This window comes from Bos taurus, chromosome 8, assembly GCF_002263795.3.
Source record: "Bos taurus isolate L1 Dominette 01449 registration number 42190680 breed Hereford chromosome 8, ARS-UCD2.0, whole genome shotgun sequence".
In the NCBI taxonomy this organism is placed as follows: Eukaryota; Metazoa; Chordata; class Mammalia; order Artiodactyla; family Bovidae; genus Bos; species Bos taurus.
In genome coordinates this window covers 83,501,778-83,523,534 of record NC_037335.1, presented here as the reverse complement: position 1 = coordinate 83,523,534, position 21,757 = coordinate 83,501,778, and the positions used below count along the sequence as shown (strand labels likewise).

Below are 21,757 nucleotides of genomic sequence, written 5' to 3'. Positions count from 1 at the left end.
GAAGATCCCACATGCCGAGGGGCACCTGAGCCTGTGTGCCACAACTTCTGAACCCATGCTCTGGAACCTGCCAGCAGTAACTACTGAAGCCCATGCCCTGTATAGTTCATGCTCTACAACAAGAGAAGCCACCGCAATGAGGAGCCTGCTCACTGCAACTGGAGAAAGCCCACACACAGCGACGGAGATCCAGTGCAGACAAAAATAAATAAATTATATTTAAAAAAAAGACCAGAGCAAAACAGAATCAGAAAGTATAAGCAAACTGTATAATAAAGTAGTTCACAGTGTCATGGTATCAATACTTATTTTAGAAAACTGTTGACCAAAGCCACCTGCATACTTGGGCAGCCATAATGATAATCACTTGCAAGAGCTGTTTTGCAACAGAGGTCCAGATAAGGAATAAGGTGCTGTAGTCAAAAACTAACTGGGAGAATTCAGGAGGGGCCTAAAAGAGGAAGGAGATGTCAATCTATATTCTACCAAACTCCCATAATCCTTCTTGCTGAAATTCATCTTGGCTGAGAGACACACACACCACCAGGAAGGACCCTGAGTCATACCGAACACAGGTCAAGCAAGGTGATTGGCCAGAGAAAACCCGGAAACTAATCCCATTACCATAAAACCCGAGATTGTAAGCCACATGATAGAGCAGTTCTCCTGGTTTCCCTTACTTTGCTGCTCTCTGCCTGAATACCACTTCCCAATAAAATCTTTTGCTTTGTCAGTATGGATGTCTCCTTGGACAATTCATTTCCAAGTGTTAGACAAAAGCCCACTCTCAGGCCTTGGAAGGGGTCCCCTTCCTGCAACACTTACTCTTATTGACTCAACACATGACTCCCCAATGCACCTTAGAGCCCCATGGGAAGTCCCCTATAAACATTTAACAGGGGAGGAAAGAGTACCTTTCTTAGGTTATGGATGTGTCTGCAAGGGATGGTGGCAGAATGGTGACCCTAAAAAACTGTAGTGAAGAAAAATCCTCCTTAGTGGGCAGAGTTTGGGGAGGTATATTTAATTGTCCACTTTGTTCGGAGGAAGATATGTTTAAAATCATACTAATTCTCTTGGACTGCAAGGAGATGCAACCAATCCATCCTAAAGGAAATCAGTCCTGAATATTCATTGGAAGGACTGATGTTGAGGCTGAAACTCCAATACTTTGGCCACCTGATGGGAAGAGCTGACTCATTTGAAAAGATCCTGATGTTGGGAAAGATTGAAGGTGGGAGGAGAAGGGGACCAGAGAGGATAAGATGTTTGGATGGCATCACCAACTCAGTGGACATGAGTTTGCGTAAACTCCGGGAGTTGGTGATGTTCTGGGAGGCCTGGCGTGCTGCAGTCCATGGGGTCTCAAAGAGTCAGACACGACTGAGTGACTGAACTGAACTGAGCTGATGTTGAAAATCATACTAACTCAAGATTAATGATTCAATGAGTTCACTGGTAGTCTGGGACTGGAAAATTATCAAGGAGACTTGGAAGAGACTATATGGATGCACTTCTAGGAACCAAACAGAGAGGGAGGATACAAATAATCACTACTGGACAGGACAAGAGGGTGAAAAACAAGTAGAATTTGGGTATTTATTCCTTTGGTCTTCTGTACGAAGCCTTGAGTTGGCCATTTTAATGTTCCTCTTCTGAAGACCATAGCTCCTCTTGGGGCAATTTCTTGCCAAGCTGTAGTTATATACCCAGCCCCCCACCATAGGTCTTGTGGTGAAAATGGCTCCATACAGCTACTAGTCACAGGGTGTGTCTCAACAACCCTGCTCGTATTTTATTAGATCTCCTTAAGTATCCCATTGTTTCCTAACAACTGACCACAGCAACCCTGATCATAAACTCCACAAGAGTAAGGATTTTTATCTCTTAATATTGTTTGTTAAAATCCCAGCATCTAGGATCATGTCTACCGCACAGCAGGTTTTCAATAAATGTTTGTTGAACAAATATATGTATGGCCCATTTTCTCTCCATTAGAACACTGTAGACTTAAAACTAGTCACAACCTAGAAACTGAGAATTATGTTTTTGGTTTCTTTTGTTATTGTTGGAATGTTTAGGACTTCAAGCCTGGGAGACAGCATCTCAAGTGACCCTCAGAGAATTGTTCCGAAGAGGAAAGGGGAAGGAGTCAGGCCATATTCAAATTTGCAACAAAGGGGGCAGGTAGTCTGAACATCAAAGATTATTGTTTCAAGTTAAGAATTTAGCACTATTCTGTGCAAGAGAAGATGCAAGGGTCTGGGCTCACTAAAATTATTCCTTTCAGATGCATTTCAGCTGTCTGTGGCCAGCATCTTGGGTTTCCACACTCCCTACAGGGAGTGCCTCAGCCTGATGGCTATTAGATAGCAGATATTCTTCTTCCTGAATTCCCTTAGGACTCACTGGCTCACACAGAAGAGCTGCAACACTCATGACTGTGACATCATTGTTTACTGATATGGCAGGAAATAAATACTCCATTTCACAACATGAATAGCAATTCATATGGCATCACTAATAATTAGTTTTCAAAAATGCATGTTATCTGCTATCTGGTATTGGAATGGATGTGAGAAAACAACATAAACTGATACAGTTTTTCTGAGGACAATTTATTCAGTTCAGTTCAGTTCAGTTCAGTCACTCAGTCGTGTCTAACTCTTCGAGACCCCATGAATTGCAGCACGCCAGGCCTCCCTGTCCATCAGTGAACAGAGTTCACTGTTAGCGTCTGTTAAATATTTAACATTGACAGGGCCTACATGGAGGCTCATGGTTAAACTGGCTCATTATGTTGACCTCACAAAGAATGAAGTCACATTGACCCTTGAGACTGATCGCATTGCTCAAGCAGACATTCTGTTTTCCCACTAGTGCCGACTTTCTCAAGGCTATGCGAGCACCAGATTCCAGACCTCAGGTTACGTGACCACAAGACCCTAGCTGCAGGCTAAAAATTAACCACCTGCTCAAAGAATTTTTCATTGGCAAGGTATAAGAAGGACCCCGTCAGGAAGAGAGGACACTGGTTCTTCTCAAGGGCCAGTCACTTTCTTGGTTTCCCTTTAATAAATTTCCTTTTCTTGACTGACTGTCTGGCTCACTCTCTTTTCTCCACACTTGCCTTACAAACATGACCTTTTTTTTTTTTTAATGCCATCTGGCTTTCAGGATCTTGATTCCCCTGCCCAGGGACTGAATCAGGCCCTTGATAGTGAAAGCACAGAATCCTAACCACTGGACCACCAGGGAATTCCCATGTGTATACACTTTAACTGGGCAAGTCTATCATTTTGGCATTTCTGTTAAAGAAATAATCACAAACATACAAAAAATGTATGGGCAATGATGTGTGCTATATATTATTTATAAAAGTGAAAACTGGAAACAAACTGAACATCAGTCACAAAGAGACTGATTAAATAAACATGATATACCCCTACAATGCAGCCAAGAAAAAGAATGCTTTAGTTCTACATAGCCTGACTAGATGGGCTTCACTGGTGGCTTAAACTGTAAAGAATCTGCCTGCAATGCAGGAGACCAAGGTTCAACTCCTGCTTCAGGAAGATACCCTGGAGAAGGGAATGGCTCCCAGTATTCTTGCCTGGAGAATTCCATGGACAAAGAAATCTAGTGGGCTACAGTCCATTGGGGTCACAAAGAGTTGGACACAACTGGAGACTTCCACTTCACTTTCAACCTGACCAGATAACTGGATCAGGAGACACTTTGTGCAAAAACAAGTAGTAAATAAGTAGTGATCATGCTTTTTGGAAAACGCAGTTAGCTCTAACATAAAGTCTAGAAGTCAACATCAGTTAATACTGGTTTTATACGGACGATGGGATGGAGAGTAGAGGGAAATTCCATTATCCGGCAAGGACTTATAATTTAAAGAGAAACATTAAAATATACTTACATTAAAAAATAAACAGGGACAACTGAAGTGTTTAAAAGAAAACAGGCTTATTTAATAGCTCTGCTCAGCACAGAATGTAAGGATGATAAAATATCAAGTTGCGAAGCTTATTATAACACTAATAAATGTAGTCGGGATGACCATCTACTGAACTGTCACATTTTGCTTTCCCAGTACAAGTTCAATGGTATTTACCTTAAAAGCTGCATTTAAAGAAAAAGAAGGGTATTTGATTATTAACAAACCAACTGCATTGTTTATGGAAAACACATTTTTTTGTCCTTCCTAAAGAGTCCACATGACACTGAGTGGGTCCATTTTTGCAAAGATGGAAAATTCAATATGATTAACGAGGTATATCCATGACCATTGGGAGTTGACCAACACAGAAGACTCCTTACCCAGTTGAGGTAAACCTGAATTCCTTTCACTCTGGCCTGGGGCCTAGCCAGGGAAGAGGGTCGAGGGTGGGGTGTGGGATGTGGCAGGAGCTCATCTCCACGGGAGACGTGCCTAGATCCCGGCTGCGGGGAAATCCACCCTGTCTCCCAGTGAAGAGGAAAAGTTAAAATTTTACATAACCTCCTGCTCCTTCTGCCTCTCTAACTCAGCTTACTCCTTGCAAAGTCTGGATCACATAGGTCATATAGTCTCAGAAAGGGGGGACTTACAATACTAGGAACTGGAGCTTATCTCACTCACCCTTGTCCTGCTCTTTGCAACTGCCCAGCCCCTGCAAACCTGCTTAATCATGCCTGTCCATGTAAAGGTCAGGCATCCCCCTCCCCATCTTGACTGCTGTTTCCAAGCGTGCAAAACCCCTTAGTTTAAACCAGCCTATTAGCAGCTAGTGTTGCCCACTATAGTCATTCTATAAAAACTCTGTAACCCCTTTGTTCTGGGCTCAGAGCTTAGAATGTTAACTCCTTTGGGCCCGCTGGCGTAATAAACTTGAGTTCTCCAACTCTCCCGAGTGTGGTGCTTGGTTTCTGCAACACCAAAACCCAGGCGTGGGAGCACGCCCACAGACTCCTGCAGGGCAGGTGAGGACGCGCCCAGTCGAGCACTAGCACATCCACTCCGGCGGGGAGACGCCTCCGGATCCAGCCAAGCAAGGCGGGAGAACACGCCCAGACGCAGGACTGCGGTGGATTCCCTGAACGAGGCATAGCGAGGCCAGAGGATGCCAAGATGGAGCGGCAGCGGTGGTGGCTGGGAGCAAGGGAAGAGCCCGTTAGCACCCGCTGAAATGCTCCCACTGCCCTCTCTGCTGGCCCAGAGCCCTGTCCACCCTGGCAGCAGGGAACTGAGGAGGCTGAGCACCAGGGGCAGGGTGTTCCAGGCACGGGTCAGGCTGAGAATTTCCTAGGAAAGCTGCTGACGCTTTATGTCTCTGCTCACGTAAATTGCACTAACTACTTGATGATTGTATTCCTTTTTTCATCTTATGAATAGGACCAAACTTTAAAAATCATTGTTATAGAAAAAATGTTTGATGTGAATTAATATGACCTTATTAATATTAAATTACATATAGTTAATATATTAACTTTAAATATATAAATATTTATTGCTACTGCTACTGCTAAGTCACTTCAGTCATGTTTGACTCTGTGCGACCACACAGACGGCAGCCCACCAGGCTCCCCCCTCCCTGGGATTCTCCAGGCAAGAATACCAGAGTGGATTGCCATTTCCTTTTCCAATGCATGAAAGTGAAAAGTCAAAGTGAAGTTGCTTAGTCATGTCCCACTCTTAGAGACCTCATGGACTGCAGCCTACCAGACTCCTTCCATCCATGGGATTTTCCAGGCAAGAGTACTGGAGTGGGGTGCCATTGCCGTCTCCAAATATTTACTAGTGATTTATATTAATATTAACTAGAATCTAGTTAATATTAATATATATTAATACATTAGTTCTTATTTAGTTAATATAGTAACATATTGCAGATGTTAACAAGCACAATATATGTAATTTAGTTAAAAGATGTCCTTATAATATTATTCTCATATGTACCTAATTTGGTTAAAAACAAACCAGGATGTTTACTTAAGGTGGCAGCAGAGTCATCTCTGAGAAATACGTGTTTTTTGTTTTTGCCGCACTGTTGTGGGAGCTTAGTTACCTGACGAGGGAACCAAACCAAGGAAGCTCAGAGTCTTAACCATGGAACTGCCAGTGCTTTTCTTGATAATCATTTTCTTATTTTGGCTTGTGTTCATTTTCATACATTAATCATTTTTTAAATTCCTCTTTTCCCTTTCCTGAGATAAATTCTGTTTGTCTCAAATACTTTCTTTTATAGTATCGCTGTGCTCAATGTTCAAATGTCTTATTTGCCTTATTCCCAAAATGTGTCTTGACTTCTTTTGGCAACCTTGAGTTTTAATGGGAGCATTGATGGAAAAAGAATGCCTATTCTTTTCTTTGTATTAAAAAAAATGTGAAAAACATAGTGATGGAATAAATGTTAGGTATTAAAGCAGGACTCCAAGCAACAGTTAGAACCAGACATGGGACAACAGACTGGTTCCAAATTGGGAAAGGAGTACGTATGTCAAGGTTGTACATTGTCGCCCTGCTTATTAAACTTATAGGCAGAGCACATCATGTGAAATGCTGGGCTGGATGAATTACAAGCTGGAATCAAGATTGCTGGAAGAAAATATCAATAAACTCAAATACACAGATGACACCACCCTTATTGGCAGAAAGTGAAGAGGAACTAAAGAGCCTCTTGATGTAGGTGAAAAAGGAGAGTGAAAAAGCTGGGTTAAAAGTCAACACTCAAAAAATGAAGATCTTGGCATCAGTTCCCATCACTTCATGACACATGGATGGGGAAACAATGGAAACAGCAAGAGACTTTATTTTCTTGGGCCCTAAAATCACTGCAGATGGTGACTGTAGCCATGATATTAAAAGATACTTGCTCCTTGGAAGAAAAGCTATGAACAACCTAGACAGCATATTAAAAAGCAGAGACATTACTTTACTGACAAAAGTCGGTATACTTAAAGCTATGGTTTTGCCAGTAGTCATGTATGGATGTGAGTTGGATTATAAAAAAGCTGAGCACCAAAGAATTGATGATTTTGAACTGAGGTGTTGAAGAAGACTCTTGAGAGTCCCTTGGACTGCAAGGAGATAAAACCAGTCAATCATAAAGGAAATCAGTCCTGAATATTCATTGGAAGGACTTATGCTGAAGCTGAAGCTCCAATACTTGGGCCACCTGATGCAGAGAACTGACTCATTTGAAAAGACCCTGGTGCTGGGAAAGATTGAAGGCAGGAGGAGAAAGGGAGGACAGAGGATGAGATGGTTGGATGGTATCACTGATTCAAGGGACTTGAGTTTGAGCAAGCTCCTGGAGTTGGTGATGGACAGGGAAGCCTAGCGTGCTGCAGTCCATGGGGTCGCAGAGTCAGGACACAACTGAGAGACTGAACTGAACACATATTCAAGTTTCCCAAACTGTCTCTTTTATGAAAAAACTGCTATTTCAATCGGGAGCCAATAGAAGACCACCCGTCGCATTTGGCAGTTAAGTTAAAATTTAACCTGTTCTCTTCAGGATCTTTGAGATTCTGGGCAGGTTACTTTTTAAGACACTGCTCTACTGCTTTCTAAAATGCATAAAAGCCTCCAGAGAGACCACAACTGTGGACGCGGAGGTCTATGGGAAATGTAGTCTTGAATCCGTCTGTTTCACCGCGCGGCACTCTGGGAAGAGCATTCTGGGCTTCTTCAGCGCGTGTGCAGCCGTAGCCCCGCCTCCTCACTCGTCTCTGAACTCTAGGGGAGCGGTGTCGTTACGTGGGGTTCTGCTCGGAAAGTGAAGGGTGCGCACCTGGGGTGAGAGTGCGAGGGGGCGGGGGGTCAGCTGGGAGGGGGTGCCTTTGTGCCTAGGGATGAGAGCGGAAAATCTTTGACACGCACTCCCACCAACGCTGGTGTACATGCTCGAGCGGGCCCTCAGCCTGGGGAAGGCCAGTAAGGAGTGACCCGGGCCCTCGGGCTCCGAGGGTGCAGGTCGGGTTGGTCCGGTTAAGAGCAGGTGTTCAGTCTAGGCCTGGTTGTGTGGGACCTTGGATTTGGCCTCGCCTGCAGCCTAACAGGGGGAAAAGCCCATGTCGGCGACAGGAGAGAGAGTGAATTTATACCGCTGATGATGGCCATGGGTCTGCAATGAGAACCCTACTACGGAGCCAGAAGAGCCTGGGTAAATGCCAGGTCTGTCACCTGGAAGCAGGGTTACAGAAGGAACCTGGATAAGAGTCCAGTTTCTCATGAAAATGATACTAGTGATGACTGTTTCATGGCGTTGTTTTGAAACTTAGACCTAAGTCATCCCTTGCAAAGTATTTACACAAGTGCCAGATAATGAGCACTGAATAAGTTCCAGTGCTATTATAGTTGGAAGACACTTTATTCTTTTTCACTGGATGGCTTTATGTAACCTCACAACCACTTTAACAAAAGGGGAGGCTCAGGGTGGTGGAACGATGTGCTCAGGTCATAAGTTAGTGGTGAGGGAATTCAGATTGGAGAGTAAGTGTGCTTTACTTACAACCTCAGGCTTATCTAAATATCACACCAGCCTAAAACCGTCATTGTAGCCTTCACAGCCCTTAATATAGTGGCCTGCCCCCAGTTTCCAGAAATACAAGGAACGTGAATGTAGATGGAATCCTACCATGTGTCAGATGTGTTCTGGGAATTCTACTGTCTCTTCCTGTCACTTGGGGCAGACAGCGGTCCCTGGCCTCTTCTGCATTGTCAGGAAGTCTCTCTTTTACGTGTAGTATTATAATAAATTCCAAGAATTAGGCGTTTGCTCCTAAAATGAATTTGTTTCTTAGATCCACATCCCACTTACCTTGAAATAAAGCCATCCTTGTGAGGTTGGAAGCAGGGAGTCTCTATAAAAGGGAGTCTTACCTGGAAGAGAGCATGCATAAGACTTTAGACCTCGCTCCAGAATCTCCTAGCAGACACAGACTGGGCCTAGAAAGGAGTAGATGCTAAATTTGCAAGATCAGAAGCTGTTCTTAATCCCCCTGCTCAGAATGAGCCAGTCTTGGTGATGATGCCACCTCCAGAAGCCACCAAACTCTTGACCTTGGGGAGTTTGGGCCATTGCTGAGAAGAGCAAAGTGAGCTGAGGTGGTCCAGGGGCAGGCTACTCAGGAAGAGACATTTTGTTGGATAGCTTGTAAGGGCAAGGGCTAGGGGTAAGAAATAACCAGCAGAGGAAGGAAATGCTGTCTCTCCTCCCCTTGAATGGCCCCACTTATTACAGATGCTGTGCTGCTGTCACATGTGTCCATCACATGTGACATCCTGACTTCACAGGATCCCAGGATGATAATATGTGAAGGGCTTTCCAAGGTCGTCTATTTTAACTCTCTTGAAAACTTTAAAGACATTGAACCTGAAAGGTTCAGTAATTTGTCCAGGGAAACTCAGTTTGTGACAGAATTAGGAGAACAGTGCACTCGATGCTGTCATAGGTTAGTCACCAAAAGCATCTTATCAAAAAGGCCTTTTAACAAATACATCACAGCTAAAACAATTTAAAATTATTGCCTTATAGCATCCTATCTAGGCTTTCTGTGGATTGTTTATACCAGGGGGTAAATAATAGTATTAATAGTAAGAAAAATAGATAAATGATTCATACTGAATATTTTTCTGCTAAGTTAGTTTTAATGAAAGAATAGTGTCTTATTCTTTGGTGTATTTGATTAAACTAAATCTCTTGTTTTTATTTATTTGTGTTAGAAGGACACATGTATTATTTTTAAACAGTTGAGAAAAGTTTACATTCACTTGGTAAAAAACCACAGATGTAATCCTCATGGTCATCTCAGAGTCACACAAAGAGAGGTGGTGCCACCTGTACATGATCCCTCTCATGCCTTTTCAAGGCCCAGAGGAAGATGAGGAAAATAAGGAAGATGATCCCCAACTGGGGTGCTGAGATTTGGGGAGGTGAATCTGGGAGCTATACAACAGGTTAAATCTCATGACATCCATCTTCTTTCTGTCCTCTCAGCTGAACCACAATTCTCTACTCTCCCAAAAGCAGAAAATGAACATAATTCAGGTGAGCTCTTTATTCTTTCTCCATTCTGCATTGTATTGGATTTATAAGTCTAAGAAGCATACATATATTAATGGAAAAGGAAAACTAGAAATAGATCAAGTCAATCTTGAGGGATAATATATACACTGTCTTACTATTCACTGTGATGTTTGCTGTCAGCCTTTGATAGGTAACCTTTGTCAGGGTAAGTAGGTTACTTCCAGGAACCAGTTTGCTAAGATTTTACATTAGTCATGAATGCATATTAAATTATGTTGATTAAAGAACCTGCCTGAAATGCAGGAGACCCAGGTTTGATCCCTGGGTTGAGAAGATCCCCTGGAGAAGGGAATGGCTACCCACTCCAGTATTGTTCCCTGGAGAATTCCATGGACAGAGTATCCTGGCAGGTTACAGTCCATGGGATTGCAAAGAGTTGGATACGACTGAATAACTAACACACACACACACACACACACACACATTTTGTTATCTATTGGAGAAAAACTATAGCTTATTTCCTTTATAAATACTGTAAACAATATAATAGATTTTCTAGTGTACTAAACGGAGAAGGCAATGGCAACCCACTCCAGTACTCTTGCCTGGACCATCCCATGGTTGGAGGAACCTGGTAGGCTGCAGTCCATGGGGTTGCTAAGAGTCGGACACGACTGAGCGACTTCACTTTCATGCATTGGAGAAGGAAATGGCAGCCCACTCGTGTTTTTGCCTGGAGAATCCCAGGGACGAGGGAGCCTGGTGGGCTGCTGTCTATGGGGTCGCACAGAGTCGGACACGACTGAAGCGACTTAGCAGCAGTAACAACAGCGTACTAAAATCCGTGTAGACCTTAATTGCTAATAAGTTTGGTAAGTTGCTTCTTACATGTTTTCCTAGGACTTTTTGCTAGTACTGTATTTAGGATGTTTATTTTTGTATTCACAAGTTGAACTACATATACTTTCTTGTTTCTGTGTCCAATTATGGTATCATGGCATGGTCATAATCTCATGAAAGGAAATGGGACATTTTCCTGCTCCTTTAATAATATTGTAGATGAGAAAATTGTGTTTATGTGTAGGTTTTGTAAAGCTCACCTATGACTTAGGACCTTATGAAGACTTTTTGCATGAAGATTTTCAGTATTTATTGGTCATAAGTCTATGGTGGATTTGTATTTTTTTCTTTCATCATTACATTTTCATAGAAAATTGTTCATTTTTATTTAAATGTATTTATATAAGCTTGTTTATAGTATTCTCTTAGGATTTCTAAGTATTTGTTTCTTTTATCAGCAGTATCCTTTTTGATCAGCTTTAAAATTTTATTCAGTATAATTGTTGCCAATCAGGAAAGGACAAAGTATGTTCTATTAGGCCCAATCTAAAGCTAAGAATTTCTGTGTCTGAGGGTCTTAGTATTCTGTGCTAGCAGTGGAATGTAAATATTGTGAGTAGAAGAACATACACTTGCCTTGTTTGTGATTTTTACCTTTGGGTACGTTCCTGTCAGCACCCTTTGTTGACAAGAGTATGCTTTCTCCATTGAATTGCATTAGCATTTCTGAGGGAAATCAACTAGCATCCTACGTATGGATCTGTTTCTGGATTCTGTTTACTTCTTTTTTTATTTTCTAAATATTTTTATTGAAGTATAGTTGATTTACAGATTTCTGCTGCATGACAAATTGACTAAGTTGAATATATATGTGTGTGTGTATATATATATATATTTAGTACATTCTTTTTTATATTCTGTTCCATTATAGTTTATCACAGGATATAGAATATAGTTCCCTGTGCTACACAGTAAGACCTTGTTGTTTATCCATCATATATATAATAGTTTGCATCTGTTAATCCCAAACTCCCAGTCTTTCCCTCCCCTGTCTCTGCTCCCACTTGGGAACCACAAGTCTACTTTTTATATCTTTGTGGACTCTGTTCATTTCTGATGATCTTAAATCCTTTTGCTAATACCACATTTTCTTGATGAGTGTCTCTTTACAGTAACTGTTGAAATAAATAACATGTGTCTTCCTACTTTTTTAAAGAGTGTTTTGGAGATTCAAAGTTCTTTGCTTCTCTATAGAAAGTTTTGAAAATCAGCTTGTTGATCTCAGGAAAACCTGCTGAGATTTTGATTTTGACTGCACTGACTCTATAGAATCTGTAATATAGCTCAATTTGAGAAGAATTGGCATCTTCTTCAAAGTGAGTCTTCCAATTCATGAGCACATTATCTCTCTCACTGGGGGATTCAGAGGGTTTTCATTTTTTTTTAAGTTTTGTGTTTTTTTTTTTTTTTGATGTGGACCACTTTTTTCAAGTCTTTATTAAATTCCTTACAGTATTGCTCCTGTTTTGTGTTTTGGGTTTTTAGCCATGAGGCATGTGGGGTCTTTGCTCCCTGACCAGAGATGGAACCCACACCCCCTGCGTGAAATCTTAACCACTGAGTCTCCAGGAAAGTCCCAAGGTTTTCATTTTTATTCTTTTGAGTCAAAATCGTAGTTCTGACTTACAGTTTTTACAGTTTAAAAGAAAAGTCTGTGTTTTGAAGATAAGCTCTAGTGGTGTAGTAGTGAAAGCAGGAACAATATAGGAAGCTATTTCTGTAATCCTAGCAGGGATGATGGTCGTGAGAGAGTTACTTACAAGAAGTAGTGGGATTCTGGAGGTACCTTAGGTAAGAGCCAGCAGTCTAAGAGTGTGTGTTTCTTCTCTATGACCTTACAAATAGAGTATGTCATCAAACTTTTTGCATTTCTACAAATGTGATTAAAAAATGATAACTAAAATTTAGTTTTACAAGCTTTCTTCTTCTCATAAGTGAAGTAGAACATCTTTTTTGTTTGTAATTCATCTATATTTCTTTTTTATTGAACTGTTTATTTCTTAAACATTTTCCTGTTGATGTGCTAATTTTTAATTACTATATCCAGCATAGCTTTATAGCCATTTTATGACAATATAAATTGTACAATTTTCCTAGTTTTTTGTATTTTTTCTCTGCTCATGCTTTTTACTTTTATTTTTTAACTGGTGAATTGTTTGGGCGTTTGAAAAATATTTATTGAAATATAGTTGATTTACAATGTTGTGTTAGTTTCAGGTGTATAGCAAAATGATTCAGTTATACAAATATACAGACACATATTTGTACACAAACACAGATACATGTATATATATATATACAGTGTATATATTCTTTTTGAGATTCTTTCCCATTAAAGGTTAATACAAGATAATGAGTATAGTTTCCTGTGCTATACAGTCAGTCCTTGTTGGTTATCTATTTTATATATAGTGATGTCCATATGTTAATCCCAAACTCCTATTTTATCCCTCCATCCTTTTTCTGTTTGGTAACCATAAATTGTTTTCTATGTCTTTGAGTTTATTTCTCTTTTGCAAATAAGTTCATTGGTATCTTTTTAGATTCTACATATAAATGATATCCTGTATTTGTCCCATTCTCTTTATGCCTTACTTCACTTAATATGATAATCTCTGGATTCATCCATGTTTTGCAAATGGCATAATTTCTTTTTTGTGGCTGAACATTATTCCATTGTATGTATTCATGTATGTCTGCTTTTGTGTATATGTATATCTTCTTTATCCATTTTACTGTGGAAGAACATTTAAGTTGTTTCTGTGTCTTGGCTATTATAAATCTATTCAGTTCGGTTTAGTCACTCAGTCGTATCCGACTCTTTACGACCCCATGAACCACAGCATGCCAGGCCTCCCCGTCCATCACCAACTCCTGGAGTTTACTCAAACTCATGTCCATTGAGTTGGTGATGCCATCCAACCATCTCATCCTCTGTCGTCCCCTTCTCCTCCTGCCCTCAATCTTTCCCAGCATCAGGGTCTTTCAAAATGAGTCAGCTCTTCACATCAAGTGGCCAAAGTATTGGAGTTTCAGCTTCAACATCAGTCCTTCCAATGAACAGCCAGGACTGATCTTCTTTAGGATGGACTGGTTGGATCTCAAGGGACTCTCAAGGGTCTTCTCCAACACCACAATTAAAAAGCATCAATTCTTCGGTGCTCGGCTTTTTTTATAGTTCCACTCTCACATCCATACATGACTACTGGAAAAACCATAGCCTTAACTAGACAGACCTTTGTTGACAAAGTAATGTCTCTGCTTTTTAATATGCTGTCTAGGTTGGTCATAACTTCCCTTCCAAGCAATAAGTGTCTTTTAATTTCATAGCTGCAATCACCATCTGCAGTGATTTTTGAAGCCCCCAAAAATAAAGTCAGCCACTGTTTCCACTGTTTCCCATCTATTTGCCATGAAGTGACGGGACCAGATGCCATGATCTTCGTTTTCTGAATGTTGACTTTTAAGCCAACTTTTTCACTCTCCTCTTTCACTTTCATCAAGGGGCTCTTTAGTTCTTTTTCACTTTCTGCCATAAGGGTGGTGTCATCTGCATATCTGAGGTTATTGATATTTCTCCCAGCAATATTGATTCCAGTTTGTGCTTCTTCCAGTCCAGTGTTTCTCATGATGTACTCTGCATATAAGTTAAATGAGCAGGGTGATAATATACAGCCTTGACGTACTCCTTTTCCTATTTGGAGCCAGTCTGTTGTTCCATGTCCAGTTCTAACTGTTGCTTCCTGACCTGCATATAGATTTCTCAAGAGGCAGGTCAGGTGGTCTGGTATTCCCATCTCTTTCAGAATTTTCCACAGTTTATTGTGATCCACACAGTCCAAGGCTTTGGCATAGTCAAAAAAGCAGAAATAGATGTTTTCTGGAACTCTCTTGCTTTCTCGATGATCTAAAGGATGTTGGCAATTTGATTTCTGGTTCCTCTGCCTTTTCTAAAACCAGCTTGAACATCTGGAAGTTCATGGCTCACATACTGCTGAAGCCTGGCTTGGAGAATTTTGAGAATCACTTTACTAGTGTGTGAGATGAGTGCAATAGTGCAATAGTCTGAGCATTCTTTGGCATTGCCTTTCTTTGGGATTGGAATGAAAACTGACCTTTTCCAGTCCTGTGGCCACTGATGAGTTTTCCAAATTTGCTGGCATATTGAGTGCAGCGCTTTCACAACATCATCTTTTAGGATATGAAAGAGGTCAACTGGAATTCCATCACCTCCACTAGCTTTGTTTGTAGTGATGCGTCCTAAGGCCACTTGACTTCACATTCCAGGATGTCTGGCTCTAGGTGAGTGATCACACCATCGTGGTTATCTGGGTCGTGAAGATCTTTTTTGTACAGTTCTTCTGTGTATTCTTGCCACCTCTTCTTAATATCTTCTCCTGTTAGGTCCTTACCATTTCTGTGCTTTATCGAGCCCATGTTTCATGAAATGTTCCCTTGGTATCTCTAATTTTCTTGAAGAGACCTCTAGTCTTTCCCATTCTGTTATTTTCCTCTATTTCTTTGCACTGATCGCGGAGGAAGGCTTTCTTATCTCTCCTTGCTATTCTTTGGAACTCTGCATTCAAATGGGTATATCTTTCCTTTTCTCCTTTGCTTTTTAACTTCTCTTCTTTTCACAGCTATTTGTAAGGCCTCGTCAGACAGCCATTTTGCTTCTTTGCATTTCTTTTTCCTGGGGATGGTCTTGATCCCTGTCTCCTGTACAAAGTCACGAACCTCTGTCCATAGTTCATCAGGCAGTCTGTCTGTCGGATCTAGCCCCTTAAGTCTATTTCTCACTTCCACTGTATAATTATAAGGGATTTGATTTAGGTCATACCTGAATGGTCTAGTGGTTTTCCCTACTTTCTTCAATTTCAGTCTGAATTTGGCAATAAGGAGTTCATGATCTGAGCCATAGTCAGCTCCCGGTCTTGTTTTTGCTGACTGTATAGATCTTCTCCATCTTTGGTTGCAAAGAATATAATCAATCTGATTTCGGTGTTGGCCATCTGGTGATGTCCACATGTAGAGTCTTCTCTTGTGTTGTTGGAAGAGGGTGTTTGTTATGACCAGTGCGTTCTCTTGGCAAAACTCTATTACTCAAAACTCTTTGCCCTGCTTCATTCTGTACTCCAAGGCCAAATTTACCTGTTACTCCAGGTGGTTCTTGACGTCCTACTTTTGCATTCCAGTCCCTTATAATGAAAAGGACATCTTTTTGGGGTGTTAGTTCTAAAATGTCTTGTAGGTCTTCATAGAACTGTTCAGCTTCAGCCTCTTCAGTGTTATTGGTCGGGGCATAGACTTGGATTACTGTGATATTGAATGGTTATTATAAATAGTGCTATGGTAAATATTGGGGTGCAGATATTTTCAAAGTATGGTTTTCTCCAGATATATACTTAGGAGTGGGATCGCTGAATCATATGGTAACTCAATTCTTAGTTATTTTAAGGACCTTCCATAATGTTCTCCATTCTGACTGCACCAATTTACATTCCCACCAGCTGTGTAGGAGGGTTTTCTTTTCTCCACACACTCTCCAGCATTTGTTACTGGTAAATGTTTTGATGATGGCCATTCTGACTGGTGTGAGGTGACACCTCATTGTACTTTTGATTTGCATCTCTCTAATAATTAGTGGTACTGAGCATCTTTTCATATGCCTGTTAGCCATTTGTATGTCTTCTTTGGAGAAAGGTCCATTTAAGTCTTCTGCCCAGTTTTTGATTGGGTTACTTGATTTCTTTGTTATTTAGTTGTATGAGCTGTTTGTGTATTTTAGAGAGTAATCCCTTGTTGGTAGCATCATTTGCAGATATTTCTCCCCGTGTGTAGGTTGTCTTCCATTTTTTTATGGTTTCCTTTGCTGTGCAGAAGCTGTTCCATTCAATTTAGGTCCCATTTGTTTATTTTTGTTTTTATTTAAATTACTGCAGGAGATAGTTCCAGAAAAATGTTGCTGCGACTTATGTCAAAGAGTGTTCCACCTGTATTTTGTTCTAGGATTTTTATATTATCCAGCGCTCCATTTAGGACTTTAATCCATTTATTTTTCTATATAGTTAGTTCATTATTTTACATGTAGCTGTTCAGTTTTCCCAGTACCACTGGTTGAAGAAGAGACTCTGTTTTCTCCATTGTGTAATCTTGCTTCCTTTGTTGTAGATTAATTGACCATAAATGTTTGGGTTTATTTCTGGGTTTTCTATCCTGTTACATTAATCTGTATGTCTGTTTTTGTGCCAATAGCATATTGGTTTTTTTCCTATTTATTTTTTAACATATTTTTAAATTGGAGGATAACTGCTTTAATAATCTCATCATAGATCACAGCCTTATCATGGAGAAGGGGCTTGCATACCTCACTGAAGCTATGGGTGGCCATGCAGGGCCACCCAAGACGGACAGGTCATAATAACAAGTTCTGACAAAATGTGTTCCACTGGGAAAGGAAATGGCAACGCCCACCAGTATTCTTGCCTGGAGAACCCATGGAAAGTATGAAAAGGCAAAAGGATACAACACCAAAAATGAGCCTCCCAGGTCAGAAGGTGTCTAGTATGCTACTGGGGAAGAGCAAGAGATGACTCTACACATGGACATCATCAGATGGTCAGTACCGATTTCGGATTGATTATGTCCTTTGCAGCAAAAGTGGAGAAGCTCTATACAGTCAGTTAAAATAAGACCTGGAGCTGACTGTGGCTCAGATCATCAGCTCCTTATTGTAAAGTTCAGGCTCAAATTGAAGGAATTAGAGAAAACCACTAGGCCATTCAGGTATGACCTAAATCAAATTCCTTATGATTATACAATGGAGGTGATGAATAGATTCAGGGGATTAGATTTAGTAGACAGAATACCTGAAGAACTGTGGACAGAGGTTCATAAAATTGTACAGTGTTACAGTGACCAAAACTATCCCAAAGAAAAAAATATAAGAAGGCAAAGTGGTATTTGAGGAGGCTTTACAAATAGCTGAGGAAAGAGAAGCAAAAGGCAAGGGAAAAAGGGAAAGATATATCCAGCTGAATTTACAGTTCCAGAGAATAGCAAGGAGAGATAAGGACATCTTCTTAAATGAACAATGCAAAGAAATAGAGAAAAACAATAAAATGGGGAAGACTAGAGGTCTCTAAAGAAAATTGGAGCCATCAAGGAAACATTTCATGCAAAAATGGGCATAATAAAGGACAGGTATGGTAAGGACCTAACAGAAGTAGAAGAGATTAAGAAGGAAGAATATTCAGAACCATATAATAAAGGTCTTTTTCAGTTATGATTTTCTCAGGATATGTGCCCAGTAGTGGGATTGCTAGATATATGGATGGAGACGGCAATGGCAACCCATTCCAGTACTCTTGCCTGGAAAATCCCATGGACAGAGGAGCCTGGTGGGCTGCAGTCCATGGGGTCGCTAAGAGTCGGACACAACTGAGCGACTTCACTTTACTTTTCACTTTCATGCATTGGAGAAGGAAATGGCAACCCACTCCAGTATTCTTGCCTGGAGAATCCCAGGGACGGGGGAGCCTGGTGGGCTGCCGTCTATGGGGTCACACAGAGTCGGACACCACTGAAGTGACTTAGCAGCAGCAGATATATGGTAATTTTATTCCTAGTTTTTTTAGGGACTCTCCATACTGTTCTCCATCGTGGCTGTAGCAGTTTGCATTCCCACCAGCAGTGCAAGAGGGTTACTTTTTCTCCACACCCTCTCCTGCATTTATTGTTTGGGGATTTTTCAATGATGGCCATTCTGACTGGTGTGAAGTGATACTCATTTTAGTTTTGATTTTCATTTCTCTAGTAATGAGCTGTCTTGAGCATCTTATCATGGTGTCATTGGCCATCTGTATGTCTTCTTTGGAGAAATGTCTGTTTAGGTCTTCTGCCCATCCCAGTGTTCAATGCAGCACTATTTACAATAGCTAGGACGCTGAAGCAGCCTAAATGTCCACTGACAAATGAATGCAGAAAGAAGTTGTGATACATATGTGCAATGGGATACTACTCAGCCATAAAAAGGAACACATTTAAGTCAGTTCTTGTGAGGTGGATGGACCTGGAGCTTGTTATACAGAGTGAAATAAGTGAGAAAGTAAAAAATATACCTTAACATATATATATGAAATCTAGAAAACTGCTACTGATGAATTTATTTGCCAGGCAGGAATTGAAATGTAGACTTAGAGAACAGATTTAGGACACAGTGAGGGAAGGGGAGGAAGGGACAAATCGAGAGAATAGCATTGAAACATATACATCACCATATGTAAAATAGAAAGCTAACGGGAAGTTGCTGTATAACTTTGGAAGCTCAATGCAGTAGTCTGTGATAACCTAGAGAGGTTGGATGGGATGGGGGCGTGGAGGGGAGGTTCAAGAGGGTGAGGACATATGTATACATACAGCTGCTTTCATGTTGTTGTATGGCAGAAGCCAACACTATATTGTAAAGCGGTTATTCTCCAAGCTAGGCTTCAGCAATACGTGAACTGAGAAAATACAGATGTACAGGCTGGATTTAGCATCACATCTTGCTTAAGCCTAGCTTGAAGGATTTTGAACATGACCTTGTTACCACATGAAATGAGTGCAGCTATATGTTAGTTTGAACATTCTTTGGCACTGCTCTTCTTTGGGATGGGAATGACAACACCTTTTCCAGTTCTGTGGCCACTGCTGAGATTTCCAAATTTGCTGATATACTAGGTGCAGTACTTTAACAGCATCATTTTTTAGGATTTGAAATAGTTCAGCTGGAATTCTGTCACCTCCACTAGCTTTGTTTGTAGTAATGCTTCCAAAGGCCCACTTGACTTCATAGTCCAGGATGTCCTGCTCTAGGTTAATGACCACACCATTGTGGTTATCCAAGCCATTAAGAACTCCAGGCTGGGTGAATCCCAAGCTGCAATCAACATTGCCAGAAATATCAACAACCTCAGATATGCAGACAATACCACTCTAATGGTAGAAAGTGAAGAGGAACTAAAGAGACTCATGGTAAGGGTGAAAGTGGAGGGTGAAAAAGCTGGCTTGAAACTCAACATTCAAAAAACTAAAATCATAACCTCCAGTCCCATCACTTCATGGCAAATGGAAGGGGAAACAGTGGAAGCAGTGACAGATTTTCTTTTCTTGGGCTCCAAAAATCACTGCAGATGCTGACTGCAGCCATGAAATTAAAAGACGCTTGCTCCTTGGAAAGAAACCTATGACAAACCTAGACAGCATATTAAAAAGCAGAGACATCAGTTTGCCAGAAAAGGTCTGTATACTCAAAGCTATGGTTTTTCCAGTAGTCATGTACGAATGTGAGAGTTGGGCTGTATAGAAGGCTGAGCACTGAAGAATTGATTTAGGCTTGTGGTGCTGGAGAAGACTCTTGAGAGTCCCTTGGAGTGCAAGGAGATCAAATTAGTCAGTCCTAAAGGAAATCAACTCTGAATATTCATTGGAAGTACTGTTGCTGAAGCTCCAATAATTTGGCCACCTGATGTGAAGAGCCAACTCATTGGAAAAATCTTCTCTAGCACTAAAGTTTGAAAGCATCAGTTCTTTGGTGCTCAGTGCTAGAAACGACTGAAGGGAAGAGGAGAAGGAGGCATCAGAGGATGAGATGGTTGGAGATGAGACAGCATCCCTGACTCAATGGACATGAATTTGAGCAAACTCTGGAAGATAGTGGAGGACAGAGGAGTCTGACATTCTACAGTCCATGAGGTCGCAAAGAGTTGGACACAACTTAGCAACTGAACAACTCAACAGCAACTTGGTTTACAGTGTAGTGTTGATTTCTGCTGTACAACAACATGAATCAGCCATAATTTTATATATATATATCCTCTGCCTCTTGAGCCTCCCTCCTCACTCCCATCTCACATCTCTAGTTTGTCACAGAGTGCCAGGCTGGGCTCCCTGTGTTAAATAGAAGCTTCACACTAGCTATATATTTTACACATGATAGTGTACAGATGGCGATTCTACTTCCTCACTTCGACCTTCTCTCTCCTTCCCCCACTGTGTCCATGAGTCCGTTCTTTACTTCTGTGTAGTAGAACTGTACTATTTTTCTAGAAACCATATAGATGCATTATTTGTTTTTATGTTTCAGATGTATTTCATTCTGTATAACAGGCTCTAGGTTCATTCACCTCACTGCTGCTGCTGCTGCTAAGTTGCTTCAGTCGTGTCTGACTCTGTGCGACCCCATAGATGGCAGCCCACCAGGCTCCCCCGTCCCTGGGATTCTCCAGGCAAGAACACTGGAGTGGGTTGCCATTTCCTTCTCCAATGCATGAATATGAAGAGTGAAAGTGAAGTCGCTCAGTCGTGTCCGACTCTTAGCGACCCCATGGACTATAGCCTACAAGGCTCCTCCATCCCTGGAGTGGGGTACCATTGCCTTCTCCACATTCACCTCATTACAACTGTATAAAATTTGTTCCTCTTTAGGCTGACTAATATTCCACTGTGTATATATCACATCATCTTTCTTGATTCATCTGGTGATGGATATCTAGGTTGCTTCCATGTACTGTTGGTGGTGTTGTTCAGTCACTAAGTTGTGTCTGGCTGTTTGTGAGCCCATGAACTGCAGCATGCTATCCTCCCCTGTGCTTTACTATCTCCTGGAGTTTGGCTCAAACTCTTGTCTATTGAGTCAGTGATGTCATCCAACAATCTCATCCTCTTTTGCCCCCTTCTCCTCCTTTCTTCGGTCTTTCCCAGCATCACAGTCTTTTCCAGTGTGTTGGTTCTTTGCATCAGGTAGCCAAATTATTGGAGCTTCAGCTTCAGCATCAGTCCTTCCAATAAATATT

General features: G+C 41.1%; 1 protein-coding gene across 3 annotated transcripts in view; it reads left to right on the top strand.

Annotated features, from left to right (window-relative positions):
• Nucleotides 1–7,714: 7,714 nt before the first annotated feature.
• The window catches only part of ZNF782 (zinc finger protein 782), a 91,243-nt gene continuing 77,200 nt past the window's right edge, over nt 7,715–21,757 (top strand). The window contains exons 1-2 of one of the 3 annotated variants that reach the window (XM_059889506.1): nt 7,715–7,776; nt 9,993–10,043. In XM_059889506.1, the coding sequence (XP_059745489.1) occupies nt 10,029–10,043 (15 nt within the window). In that variant the 5' untranslated portion in view covers nt 7,715–7,776; nt 9,993–10,028. Of the gene's footprint in view, nt 8,168–9,992; nt 10,044–21,757 lie in introns of all 3 variants that reach the window. The other 2 variants (XM_005210417.5, XM_059889505.1) reach the window with 2 other exon arrangements.